General features: G+C 45.7%; 1 protein-coding gene across 11 annotated transcripts in view; it reads right to left on the bottom strand.

Moving 5' to 3' along the window:
• Positions 1-924: 924 nt before the first annotated feature.
• Positions 925-14,680, bottom strand: part of LOC142569087 (uncharacterized) — a 51,677-nt gene continuing 37,921 nt past the window's right edge. For 8 of the 11 annotated variants that reach the window (XM_075678592.1, XM_075678593.1, XM_075678589.1 and 5 more), the window contains 4 exons: positions 12,859-12,893; positions 11,564-11,772; positions 10,019-10,162; positions 1,462-2,922 (listed from right to left, as the gene is read on the bottom strand). In XM_075678592.1, the coding sequence (XP_075534707.1) occupies positions 2,889-2,922; positions 10,019-10,162; positions 11,564-11,772; positions 12,859-12,893 (422 nt within the window). In that variant the 3' untranslated portion in view covers positions 1,462-2,888. Of the gene's footprint in view, positions 1,219-1,461; positions 2,923-10,018; positions 10,163-11,563; positions 11,828-12,858; positions 12,894-14,680 lie in introns of those variants that run through there. The other 3 variants (XR_012825643.1, XR_012825644.1, XM_075678591.1) reach the window with 3 other exon arrangements.

Raw genomic sequence — 14,680 nt, 5'->3', positions numbered from 1 at the left:
TTTATTTGTCCAACAGATGTAGGGAAGGTTTTAAGCCTTCCCACCTAGACGACGGCCAGGAGTCCTTGGACCCTAGCGGAGTTTTCGGCCAGTCGGACGGTCTTCAGTTGATTCTCGGGATCGAAGCTGAGTAATAAGATCTCCCATTGTTCTAAAGACTTTATTCTTCCCTCAGAGGGAGCCCGTGGGCATTCCCACAGAATTTGTAAAGTTTACTGGCACAGCGCCGCCGTGAAACCGCTTATCTGGTCAAGCATATTGTCGAGCTGCGTCCTTTTTCTCTATCTTGTATTTTACGTTTTCATTATCTTTCCATTTCTTTATATATGTACATTTATTCTGTTTGAGTGGGAGCATCACTATGAGCTCACGAACGCCTTGTGGAGAAATCGTTGAGCTTTAAGAATACTTTTCGCATTCGTCGAAGAAAAAACATCCAAGTCTTCAATCGCAAATATGCATCAACCTTAAAGGAGTTCGGTCTAACTCCTTAGACCGAACTATCGGACTAACTTGTGGTTAGACCGTTAAAGAAGGGGTGATGACGCTTTTCTGTGAAGTTATAAGGATAAACACAGCGTAGACTTTTTGATTAGATTCTTTTTGGCCCATATCTACAGTTGACTATGAAATTATTAGACCACAATAAACCAAAGAATGTGCTTCAAATGACCACTGTTCATAGTGTGTACCCTTTATATGAAAAACAAAAAGCTATATAAATAAAAGCCTTCCTCAGTAAATCTGTAGGAAATCTATAGTCTGCCTATATTCATATTGTGAATTGTCTAACGCGAACGCACCAATTGATACGCTTTGGTCCTATTTCAAGTTATTCGACTTTACCATTAATTAGAGTCAAGCGCAATTTTATTGCAATATTAGCAAATAGTGCATGAGGCTCCAAAGCGAAAAGTGTAAAGCTTACACTACAATCCTTTACACTGCCACTCCGGATAAGGCATCTAAAGCTTTGAGCAATGTACGGCAAGCAGTAGAAGTTTAATAGGGTGAGGCAGTCAAGAACTTTATTGAGGTCCTGAGGGGGTTTAAGCCGTTGGAGATCGCACGCGGGGAGTTCCTTGGGCCGAAACCGTAGGCGACGCCCAAGTCGGGACGGGAACGTGGTGACGCTCCGCCAGTTCTTGGGCCCTCTGGACGGCCTTGAGTTGGAGTTTGAGGTCCGGGCTTTTGAGGGCTTCTTCCCATTCGGGCTCACTGGAGAGAGGGCCCTCTGGTGAAGCGGTACATTGCCAAATCATGTGCGAGAGTGAGCAATATAGTTCTGGGCAGTCTGGGCAATTTGCCGGGATTTCTGAATTGTAGTGGCTTAGTAGGCCTCGTGACGGATACGAGTCCGTGTGCAGCATTCGAAACGCGGCCGTCTGTGCGCGCTCGAGTTTGGCGTGCGGGAGCGGGTATTTCATTCTGCCTTTTCGATAGTGAGGTGATTTCTTGGTAAGTGAGTAGCAGGTCATTAAACTGAATGAAAAGAGTGATATTTTTTTATTTATTCAACACATACTCCTAGCTTTATATATAAGGCTGCACCGTAGTCGGGACACAAATACAACTATGAGACTGGTTTCCAGACATGGTGAAGCTATATATCGTAATATTGTCTCAGACAACTTACGAAAACCTGAAGTTGACCTATCTTACTCGATGGTTCATCGGCCATGATACGTAATACAAACGCGGACTTTAACGAATCACGTTCCGGCACGACAACAACGCTATCACAGCTATGACGGTGACGACGAGTGGAACATGACCGTGACGTAGCGAGGACGAAATCGGTGGCTACGACAGGGATGCCGTCAGCAGGACGACGGAACTTCGTGATCTTACGTCGATAACTTTGATGACCTGGGATGTGAAAGATCGAAGTCCCAAAATTCGGGTAAATAAATGATAGTGGTGAGCCCCCTCGTGTTTAACTGTGTGAAATAACCTTCGACCAACTCTTCTGTATACTTATCCGTCGTTAAACTTTGCACCTATTCCTCGTTGAATACCGCCTTTTTTTACATTATTGTATGGCGATCTTTATCAAATGTTTTTGTTAGATCTATTTTTTTACATTATTGTATGGCGATCTTTATCAAATGTTTTTGTTAGATCTATTTCTTTATCTAATGTGTTACTGTTATATGAATTTTCAAATAATTTCTTACTCCTGTTTTATTGTTTATGGAACTCTCCATGTATGTAACATATGCCATGTTTAAGATATGCAGACCCACTTTTTAGTGCTTCGTAGAGCGTTATCCGCTACAAGTGCGTCCAAAACACACTTCTGCGAAAATAGTTCTGGAAGCAAGTGTTTACCTCCACAGGGACGGACATATACATATTTAACGAACAGCGTGTATGGACAGAACTAAGGGAGGACCACAACAAGGGTATGACTACGAGTTAATATTAGTTTTAAATTAATAAGCGGTGTGTGATCGATCATCAAATAAGGCCACAGCTGCGGCCGGCCGTTAACTGCATCACGGCAGCAGACTGCAGGCAATATAGTTTATTTTGTGGATGCCTGCCCTATGGTACCTCTCCCTATTTTTATGGCTACACCTCAGTCACGGGTGTTTATTTTTTCATATATGTCGTTTTTTTTTATTTTCTAATGGCCATCAACGTTTTATAACGATAATAATACAACGAATTCTTCCACACATCTAATGGCAACGCAATAACAAAGTACAGCATCAGCTGTACACACCTCAGTGCCCTGGGCGAACTCATTCATTGCGTGCAGCAACTTCTGTGTTCTCCATTGCGGTCCTGTCGCACAGCCCAGTACAAAGTTTCGTCGCGTCGTCGATACTTCCATTGTGTAGGTGGAATGCATAACCTCCAGGACAGGACTGTTGGCCGCCTTCTCATACTTGGATCAGCTGGTCATCTCCAGAAAACCTGCGGGGATTAACATGGGGCCTCGTATGGTTTTATACAAAAATTTACTAAAGGAAAGCTAGGCTCTTCAATTTTTCAGCCGCATTTAAAGTGCTCGTTATAAATGCCTCAATATTTCTGTACTGTCCACATGGATTTGCACAGAGATGCTCGTGGCATCTGACTGCTATTCATAGGCCAGGCGCGTTGCGTTCCAGTCCCACGAACATCGGAGCATTTCAGTGTTCCAAATAAACTTTTTAATCGCGTAATTTTAAGCGGAAAAGTAAATTGCGTCCCTTTGGTAAGCCAGATGCTCGTTGCGCTGTGTGTAACCTTCAAGAAAGGCTAATTACTTGTGCTTCATATGAAGATAACATTTTCTTTCGTCATGTTACTTAACCTATATTAGGGAGAATGAGATTACTCGCAATGGCAAATGACCATCTAATCGACACACAAATACACAATATCCTTCGTATCCCGAAGAACTAAGTTTAGGCTATATAGTTTTCTCCATGAACTGTCAATAATTGCCAGGCAGCAGGGGAAGTCATGCTGGTGAAGCATGCCGTGGTTACACAACGTCAAATTGCCCAAAATCGCTGCTCGAGTAAACCTTTTTGACTCAAACATATCCGCTTAAAGGACACTACAGGCAAATATTATGTCAGCGTGAACTGTTAAAATACCATTTATGAAACCTCACAGCGCTTGTTTCCTGCAAAAAAAAGGACCTTGCTTAAGGGAAAGTCGTGTCTGTAGGGTGTGGCACCTTTAGCGCAACTGAAATCGCCTGCCGCCGACCTGGGGAAGTGGTGGCATTGCGTACGCTATCTCCACCCTTTATAGCCGTCTGTGGGCAAAACGGCGTCCTAGCGATGGCGCTACACTCTTAAGAAAAAAAAGGACTAAGAGGGGTAGGGGTTCAGTCCTTTTGGGGACTAACTGATTTGCCACAATCATTAGTCCTTTTGTGGACTATCTGACATGAGATGAACTGGTACTCCCCATGCGGTTGCTCCTCTGAGGACTAACAGTTGCCCTTTTTTCGATGCTCCTCAAGGGAGTAACCGTCCTTGCTCCGCAAAGGCGGAATTAAATTAGGCATTTATGCCCTGATAAAAAAATTACTGAGCTAAAAAAAAGAAAAAAGTGTCCGAAACTAGAATTCGAACTCCCGTCCTCTCGCTAACATGTCAACTACTCTAACCACTTCACCACGGTGATCTATTCGGGGTGCACGATATTGAGACAAGGTTAAGCATCGGGACCCAAGTGCGGCAATATAAAAGCGACTCGGCATTTTGTGTATGCTATGCAGGGAGAGTCTAACGTTGAGTGTACTTGCAACCATAAGCGACTGCGAAAAGTAATGAGCCCGAGTATTCTTAGGGTGATTTAAACTGAGGCACAACGCAAAGTATACGTATAGCGAGCTCAAACGGGCACCCAAGACGACAGCGGTGAATTTCTCTGTCGCTTAGCGTGTCGTGTTTGAACTAGACATCGCTTCAGTTCGTAGCCTCCTTGGAACTAATGGAACTTGGGTACTATTGACCAAGAAAAATTTAGCCGTCTATCAACGACTTGCGCGTTTAATTTGTATCGTTCACTTATGGTGTGCGCACGAAGGGCATGGCTCTTCACATTGTAGCTTTATAAGTGTCACGCAATTTTCTCACGACGAGGCAAGGTGCTGCTTTGCATGTAGTTCAATAAACAGTGCACTAATTCTAACTATTAACAATTTATAGACAATACCGCATCGCTCTATGACACGGACGAAAACAGCGAGCATGGGGAGTAACTGTTGTCGTTCGTCCTCCCTCTCTTTCCGACCAAGGACTAAACACTTACTCTCCGAAATTTGCACACGACACGCACATTCATGCCGTTAGTCCTTTGAGGGACGAAAGCGCCCTTTTTAGGACTAACGGCCCAGTTACTTTCGTTTTCCCCAGGATTTTTCTTAGCGTGTACTGTATTTTTTCTCTGTGTGTTTAAAGCACAAACGCACGGCCATGGCAAAACCGGGCCATCAAATACACATGGAAGTCCCTGCTTCTTGCGTTTTGTTGGAGTTTCGCGATCCAGCAAAACCGGCGCAGCACTACACAATAACGAAACTACTGAAACCGGAAGGCGCGGACGGTGCAGAGCCGAGCGAAAATAATACCTTTCGACCACCGCGTCGTTGTCAAGGGTCAATGAGTTTTTTCTTAACATCGAATTGAACTGCACATGTAGCAGGTTCTTCCAACTTATAATGTAATGCAGCTATCTTTTTTTCGAGAAGTTGCGTACTAGCGACAGAAATATAATGAGTGCCTTCGACATCGGGCTAGTACTTGAATGTCTCTGGGCGAGTCGCACATCGTGTCCGGCGTTTACCTCAACTTTTCGCGTACTAAATGTTCGTTTGCAATAATATTGACGCTTTAGGCGTTCTCGAGCATTCATCTGAAGTTTAGTTTCACTGAATATTTCCCTTTAGTGTCCCTTTAACCTACAGAACGCGTCTATTTCCTTTAGGGGCATTGATGGATCTCCGACGCCATGATAGAACGTGGATGAAGTAACGTGCCAACAATTACACTATTGAGCTATAAAAATGTACAGTGGACGAAACAAGCACAAAGTTTATATTCGTCCGAAGCATATGACGCTCTGTGGCCTTACCGCACTGACATTCAGGAGTTCCGCTCGACAAACGTGACTGCAACCTTGAGAATTAGTACAGACCATTTGGGTAAATTGTATTCGCGTTCAAGCCAATTACGTTCGTAGTTCGTGTGTAAATACCGTATTTCGCAAAAAAAGAACAAACAATTTGCATGCGAGAAGCTATTGTCACACGTTCAGGTTTTTAGGCGCATGTGAACATTTTATGAAGAATACAGCGAACATAAGGCATTCGTAACATTTGCGATAGAAAAAAAAAAAGCTTTTTGTAAGGTGTAGTTGAAGGCCTCCTTCAGAGCCGCACGTACGCTTCGCCGTGGTCGCCACGAACTTCAGCAGAGCGCTGTTTTCTACAACCTTGTCGACCGTGGGCGCTGTTTTAACAAAAGAAGAAAACATCACCGCCTTTTCCAGTCCGTGAAGATGGTTGAGCAGCGAAGCTGTCTTACACTGCCAAGTCAAACTTCGTAAGCATCCTATATTGTAACTCTTGTTTTACCACTAATTTCATTTTCTCTTGCTCGTGCCTCGCGTAGTGAGCATGCTTTAAGAGTGCATTTTTCGAGGGGCTCTTCCAGAATTTTTCTCTTTTTTTTTGCGCGCGTGAGGGTTCTGTCTGGGCGGTGATTTACATGGCGCAGCTCGGGATCTGCCTCCCAGCGCTGCCATTTTAAACTCGGCATCTCTGGCGCGCAGCTCCCTCCTCCCCATAGATGTCTCACAAAGAAGGAAGAAGTAATCTGGTGAAAACTGCAAGCGGGTACCTTCCCAAACCCGTATATCCTATACAAATTGCGTCATGATGTTCACTCCTTCAAATGCAAAAACTGTGAAGGCATAGCGACCCCGAGTCGCATGCTCTGGGCTTGCCCAGCGCTGAAGATTCTACATGGGAACAAAGACTCATGGGAATCCTGCCTCCGTAACCAGGAAGGACAAGCCCAAAAACAAGTCATCGGTCAAGCCCAGGCCGCCGCCGGAAGCCAACTAATTCCGGCCGACGTCTAGGGGGGGGGGGGGGGAGGTAGACGGTGAAAGGGGGGAACTGCGTCTAACCCCGATCACCCATACTCTCTGATGGGTGCAAATAAAGTGCTCTCTCTCTCTCTCTCTCTCTCTCTCTCTCTCTCTCTCTCTCTCTCTCTCTCTCTCTCTCTCGGGGTCAGCCCTACGACAACGCGTCCATTCACGAGCCAACTCTCGCTGACGCTCGCGGTAGGCAGCTTCTTCCCCAGGAGTACGCACTACTCTAGGTCTTTCCCTAGTTGTAGCTGCGATGGAATGTGCGGGTCCACTAATCCAAAGCTCCGTATATTCGGCGCAAAGCCCACCACTGCATAAGCGGGGGCTGCAATTGTTTTGACGATTGACGTGGCGGCTGGCACTCAGCCACGCGCTCCTAGTATCGCGTGTTGATCGTTGCGCACGGTTAGTTGGCCGCAGACCGCCAGCATTACATTTGTCTCTTTCGCAACACGGCGGAATCAATCGTCGATAAATACGATGCCCATATGGCTCGATCGCCTCAAATGCACCACGTATAACATAGCATTCTCACAGCGGGAAAAGGGTTCAACCCCTTTCTCCCTCTTGAGCTCTTTCCCTCTCCCGCTAGGTCACCTTGCCCCTTTTTAGCCAAGTCCGACAACGACAGCACAGGGTCCACATAAAAAGCTTCGCTGTTAGACAGTTTTACATCATGACTCATTGCTCCAATGCGCATAAAAGTACTGCGTAGGTTCTATGTATATTCGGTCAGAATTCAACCACGGCACTGCTGCATTGCCGCACTGATGACACGGGTGCGCGAACGCTTTCAGCACTTCTTACCGTCTACTCTCCCCAGCATTGCCGTGACTTGCTCACACTTTTCTACTGGGCAACAATTGCGCAGCGGGAGGCGATGTAGCGGAAACTACAGCGCATATTTTATTAGCGCGCTGCACTATTCAGCCAGAGACGCATGAGGACGTAGTTACCCTGGCCGAGGTAGTAGGGTTTAAGGATAGCAAGGACAAGCAGCCTAATTATAACGTTATACATTAGTAAAAGAACGACTGGACTATTGGTAGCGGAAATGCTAATGGTCTGTCAGGACCATTCTTGAGCACGGATCGTGAGCCTCAAGAACCGGAAACTAGCGCAGATGGGCGATGGAAGTCATCAGCATCGTGGGTTCTACAGCCAACCGGTTGCACATGAGACGCTCGTAATATCCATCCTGTCCACGTCCTGGCAGATGGCGGACGGGTTCTCAGAGGGACAATCATTTCATCAATTCTCGATTCATTCCTGCATAATGCTTCCGCATTATATTTAAGAGAGTTGTGGTGCAGAAGAGCATCACCATGAAATCTAGAAAGAGAACATTTTGTAGATAAGCAAATGCGGACATGGACGAACGGACAGACGCATGGACGGACGGACGGACGGACGGACGGACGGACGGACGGACGGACGGACGGACGTTATGAGCGTTCCCTTTGGAACGGGGTCGGGGGGTTGCGCAACCAAGGTCTTGCTATTATACTGTCTAATGTCCTACATAGGTTAAAGAAGAAATAAGGAAAAGACAATATGGACTACCACAACCCCATTTTCGACCACCTATTGCGCACTTTGCATTTGTACGTCTCATTTTTCTGTCGTTTCCCTACTTTTCTTCCACCAATCTTTCAATCGCCTCTTACTAATCTCTATTGCGGACTTGTTTACTTTGCCCCTGCTCTCGCTGAACCCAAAGGCTTCAAGGAGGCCAGTAGTGTCTAAATCGACCACTGGGCATGTCTTAAATGTCTTCACATTGTAATAAAACATGCTCCATCGTTTCCCTAGCTTTACCGCAGCAAGCACATGTTCTTCCTTCTTATATCTCGATTTATAGGTGCGTGTTCTAAGGCATCCTGATCTCGCTTGGAAAGTAATGAGCTTCTCATTGGGTTATCATAATTTTCTTTCTTTCCTGATTTCGTTTTTTCCTCTTATGTAGTTACTCATGGCAGGTTTCTTTTCCATCGACGCCACCCATGAGATTATTTCAGTCACTCCGACTTTCCGCTTGACGTTCTTTGTTGCTCTGTTGCCCACCCTAAAGGCCGCATACTTGCCCGTAAGCTTCCTAATTCTTTTTCTCCACTGTGAATCAATGCCTTTTTTTTTTCAGTACAGATACCTAAAGACTCTCCCAGCCCATTTAATTTCTTCCATATTCCTCAGTCGTTCTTCGTCATCAATTTTACTATGAGCTTCCCCCATTTCAAAACTAGTCCAGCCCATATCGCCCTGCTCAGCTTCACTTGTAGTCTTCCCGTGAGCGCCCAATGCGAGGCGACTCACTGACCTTTGGTTCCCATCGAGTCCTGATTGTACCCCTGATTTAAAGCAAACAACCGCATTTCCAAAAGTAAGCCCTGGAACCATTACACCATTGCACATACCCCGGAGCACCTCGTACATATTGTATCCCCATAGCGCTCTGTGCTTCGTTATGGCTGCATTTCTGCTCCATTTCTTTTTCTTTTTTCAAGGCCACCCATGGCGGGCTCACGGCTACACACAAGTTCCGTTTTAATGCATATTGTTCTGGGCTCCTATGTCCGCTGACGTCCCAACAACTGTTGGCATTGGAAATAGCACTGGCACTTCAATATCATTGATTTATTGATATTTTTAGACCCGAGCAGCACTGAACTATGGAAAACGCCAAAACTAAGATGTACAAATGAATTCTGACACGCACTACCACCGCACATCGTGTGCAGCGTTTCACTAATTGATCTGCGGCTATGACCCTGGTTGAACTATCGATGAACAAGATGAAACTAGTTGAACACTCGGTGAATAGAGTGGCTATGGTGTTGGGCTGCTAAGTACGAGGTCGCGGGATCGAATCCCGGCCACGGCTGCATTTCGATGGGGGCGAAATGCGGAAACACCCGTGGTACTTAGGTGCACGTTAAAGAACCCAGGTGGCAGAAATTTCCGGAGTCCCCGACTATGGCGGGCCTCAATCAGAAAGTGGTTTTGACGCGTAACAGCCCACAATTTCTTTTTACTCGATGAATGGCTTGAACCTGCTTTAACACTCAATGAACTTGTTGGATGACGGATTTGATTATTCACGCCAGAAAGGGCATGGGTGCGAAGTCGCAATTGTAGCTCATCTGGCAGAGCGCCGCAGACGTCGTCTGGATGTAGTTTTGGATCCTGCTTGCAGCAAGCTATCTTTTCTACCAAAATTTATCAAAATCGGTTTGTTCCCAATATACTTCATCCAAGAACGCATATAAAAGTAAAAGCGATATTTTCTTACGTGCATTACTTGACTTCATTGCCTCTTTGCTGATAATAGTGGCAACCTAACGGCGTACGTGGGTACGAAAGCAATAACCTAAAGGCGCCACTGCCAGTAAAGGCTGAAAAGCGTTCTTACCTTCGATCCGCCGCTCCAATGCCTTGGAGAACTCCATGTTTGTCCCAGCTATTAAGGCCAAGTCCTGTAAGTACAGTGGCAGTGAAGCCGTGCGAAGTTGAAGTAGGGATTGTGATAGTTCGAACGTAGAAAACCTTTAAGAGCCTGCAAAAAGAAACGCACAAATGCACGCGCAATCTTCGTTGATAAAAAAAATTATGTCCAACGATCTTTTTTTTAAGATTTGCTCTTGCGCTGCCACAAGAGTACGCATATTTTCCTTCTATTCGTTGACTGGTACAGAACAACACATACTGTAATTTCCAGCACCTTGGCTAGAATTCAGTTTCCGGAGATTTCACAGTGCCTCCGCGGCAATCAATCAACTGTGAAATTAGTTTTCTCAGCTCATTATTAATACGTCACCAAAGAGGAACAAGAAATCGACGAATGTTGGCGTTGTTATTGAATAAAAGCACACACGACACGCCTGTTTCCTCCGAGATGAAAAAGCACACTTAGGCGTGATGGCTTTCTTATAACATCGGGAAAGCTCTCGGCCAGGTAACGCGCCTGCTCCTTGGCAGCGTCCAATGCCGCAGATGCGTGCAGCATTGTGACAAGTGCTTTGATGGACATCATGCTGAGTAGAAAAAATTCTTTGGTACGTTTCAAAAGGTAATGACTAGCCACACGTCGAAAAAAACGGAGTAATTCATTTTTCAGCGCTGTCACCACGCGTTTCATGTGTCCAGCGATACAGTTAATGGCACCCGCAAACTTTTAACGTAACAGTTAGGTAAACATTACCTTCGTATAGCTTTCAAAGATTACGAAACATTACCATACTGGCCCTGCGACAGCGTAGTCAGTCTTGAGATGGCGGGCGATTTGGTCCAGAAACGTCACGGTCATTGTGGTGAACGTTCTTGATTTTTTGAGATATCGGTGGTTTGTTTCATTGCGACAATTAAGAGCGGGTAACTAGACTTGAGATCCAGTTATAGGTTCTAGAATTTGTTGTGCCCGTCTGCTTTTCCTTTAAAACCCGATAACGGTGACCGTCGTCATCTACAGGCAATGTTCCCTCATCTTGTCTGTCGTAAAAAAAAAAAGAAAATACTTTTTTTCAGAGTCTCGCGGTTGCTCCAAGTCGCGCCCCAAAAAGTGCTGGTGTGTATTGACGCACATCGGGGGTCACAACGTTATAAACCACAACACTACAGCCGATGAATCCTAACGTTGGGCGCCTTAGCAAAATAACAATAAGCCGTACTTGAATAATTTGAGAATGACGGTGCGCTGCGAGAGCTTGCTTGCTGCTGTAGCAGTGAACGCTTTCCCGGACGTGCGAAGCAATGAAGTACGCAGACGTCATTTCTCGCCGAAGTTATTGCTTGCCCTAATCTCCCGGACGTACGTCAAACGTGTGCGCATGTTTACGCTTAGCAAATTATTCGGTACGCCAGTCGATATTCTGCAGAACACTTTTGCGACGTACATACATAAGCTATCTCGCCCGAAGTAGTTTCTTGTCTAGCATGCACGCCACCGTACCCCACTTACGTAAGGCATAGAAGCAGTATCCAAATAAAGGATGTTGTCTTGCCAACAGAGTCGGGGGGATTGGTGAAAGTGGTTTCTTTTTCTTCGTGCCTCTCCTTGCAGCGCTTTCGGAGTACCGCCAGTCCAGAGAGCGGAACAGCCACGGTGAGTAACAGGGCAAACACGGCGAAGATAACCGGCCCCGGCCACTGCACCACCAGCTGGAACAGCTGGACAGGAAGTGCAGCGAACACATGCAAGCAGTCGTGAGCTCAAGTCTCGCTCCTGTGCACAACAAATGCATTCGCGCTCCAACAAGTTATTTGTTGTTTTATGGCGTGAACCGCGAGGCTTGCTCTCACATGGAACAAAAGTCATTTGGACAGTCAGTGGAAACATAGCCTAGAAGTGTTTGATTACGAATGGAATGTAGCAGGCTACTGCCCTGTACTCGCAAGCCCCACACTTTTTCCACGATTGGGCCAGTTATAAACAAAGGAACAATTTCTTGTAGGCTTACTAAGTGCTACTGTTCGTAAGCGGCCTGCATATACTCTCTTGACGAAGCAAGCGCCGGGTGTCCGGACACATGATATTGCACACGAGTGTCCTTTCGGGCTCTAATAAACTCACTTCTTCCAAGGCTCCCATCAGAATCGCGCTTTGTGCAGAAGATTACGCTAGAAGGCCGGTATCTGTTTCGGCTGGGAATGTGGGCGATGTGTTCCCGTACGTCATAGCAACAACGGCTTATTATGATATCAACATTGCTCTAAAGGACGAATCTAATGCTCCGCTACCTACTAAGAAGTTCAACTTTATTTGTTAAAGAAAGACAAGCACACTGAGAACTCAACCAAGCACAAGGCTGGCAGTCTGGCTAGGTGAATTTTTCCGGTTCGACAACAAAGTTAAATTCTCGGCATTGACGTGCCAAAGCCCCGATCTATTTATGAGGCGCGCCGTAAAGAAACACTCCGGGTTTATTTTGATCACCTGTGGTTTTTTTAATGACCGCCAAAACACGTTACACGGGGATTTTTGCATTTCGCCCACATCTAAATGCGGCCGCCCATGCCGGGATTCCACGGCCTAGTGCGTAGCAGCGTAACGCCATAGCCAATAAGGAACCATGGCGCGTATTATGCAGTTTGATAACAGCACAACTACAAGATTTGTTTTAGATGCGAAGATTTATGTCTGGGGGAAATGTGGGATCTGTTCGTTACAGCTTCGTACAACTATCGGGGGGGGGGGGGGGGGGGGCTGTCTAATTTTCATTTCACAGAAGATGCTTCAGTTAATGCGGTACTCACAAGGTCTGGTTTCATCCTTCCCTCTTCCTTGATGGCTGAAATCGGAGAGAGAAAGAGAGAGAGGGTGAGAGAGAACACAGGCGGCCAGTTATAAAGAAAACCAAAAGCGGGCGAACATGGAATGTCCCAGGAAATAGCACTTGAGCCCGTGAAGTTCACTTCCCTACGGCACAAGATGTTCTCTTTAGTAACGTTTACGTATGCAGGTAGCTCACTCTCCTCCACATTATATGGGAGAGGAGGAGCAGAATATACGAAAGTCACTGTAGCATACGGCAAAGAAGATGAAGGTTAAAGCGTGCGCCCTCACAAGACATTCAGTAAATTACCTGACATTCTCATTCGAATGCGTTGCCATTTCAAATTTCTTTTCTCTGACCAAAGGTCGTGGGTTCGAGTGCCTTAATTGCGCCTTAACTTCGCCTTACTTAACGTCCAATGTCATGGGTACGACTCCTAGCAAAAGTTGAGGGTTCGAGATTAACTGTCACAAGGGGGGGGGGGGCGTTGCTTTGAAACAGGTTATTTACGCTCTCAAGGTTCCTTGCGGGCGTCAAAGGAGCAGGCGGATTGTCTCGTTTAGCGATGTTCACGTGCTGTCGTCTTCTCTTTCATAATGATAGCCACAGTATGGATGAAGCTCAGGGCGCAGAGGTGAGGAAGACAAATGTTTTCAGGTAATCAACACGCAAACGTCACCGAGCGCGGCAGACCCGGCGTCACAGTACTGAGGCTTCAAAACAAGCTAGGAAATAAATCCGAGGTTCCGCAGGAGCAAAAGCAGAGTGGAATACTCAGGACGAGACACGTTCACAAACATGGGGAGTTCTTATTTCTCCTGAATGTCTTTTGTGAGCCATGAAGTTCGTTGAAATACTTTTGTTCCTTTTCTCAAAACCGGCGTTCTTTCTTTCAATTACTCTACATGCGAATAAACACCTTTTTTTTCCTAGTAAAAATTTTTACTTAAACGTTGCAGACCTATTTCTCCCACTGTTGTATCAGCGATTAACCGCAAAAAGTAAAATCGTGCAACAACTTTTGATATGGCTCCCTTTTATAGCATTCCGTGTCAACAGAAAAATCATTTTTATTATTGTTTAGTCACTGTGCTCCGAGCATTCACTGGATTTGATTAGTTTTCGTTCATTGCACAGCTAAACGGCTCACCTACATTGCTGCCAAATATAGTTTTGTTGTAACGAGGCGAATTATTGGCGTAGAACCCGCAATTATTTCTTTAATTAAAATAATATATTGTTGCACACATTATGAGGCTGCGGTGTTGGTAAGGACAGTATGCTCTATGACACAGACTTAAGAGAATAGTAATCTCTGTTCATTATCTCCTTCTAAGCTTTCTTTAACTGGCACTTGGACTCATACCTTAAGTCTTAAAATTCTATTTGGTCTCATTCTGAACCAACTAGCTCTGCTTCTCACCTTCGCCAGCATTCCGCAACACTTTTCTTATCAGTTACGGCTACACCATTGAAAACCCTTTTTGCAGGACGTATCTTCGTCGGTTGCACCTCTTACATCAATGTCTGAAGTGTAACGAACGGAGCGTGCAACTGGCACATTGTACACGCTGCCCAAATGACGTCCGTGATTTGTGCGTTGAAAATATTGAACGTTGAAAATTGAAATTTGGCTGCAATTTTCGACGCTCTGAACAAGCACTAATCGCCAAAGGTATCGGCTGTTGTGGCCGCTGGCTCTCCGTCCCGTCTCGACACCGACGGGATGGAGAGCCAGCGACTTCATCGTATCACTAAAGAACCTCGCCAATGACTGCAAGTTCGCATCGTTTCGGGAGCAG

The sequence above is a fragment of the Dermacentor variabilis genome, unplaced genomic scaffold (genome assembly GCF_050947875.1).
Source record: "Dermacentor variabilis isolate Ectoservices unplaced genomic scaffold, ASM5094787v1 scaffold_67, whole genome shotgun sequence".
Taxonomy (NCBI): Eukaryota; Metazoa; Arthropoda; class Arachnida; order Ixodida; family Ixodidae; genus Dermacentor; species Dermacentor variabilis.
Note: the sequence above shows the minus strand (reverse complement) of the source record. Positions and strands in the feature narration are given on the sequence as shown.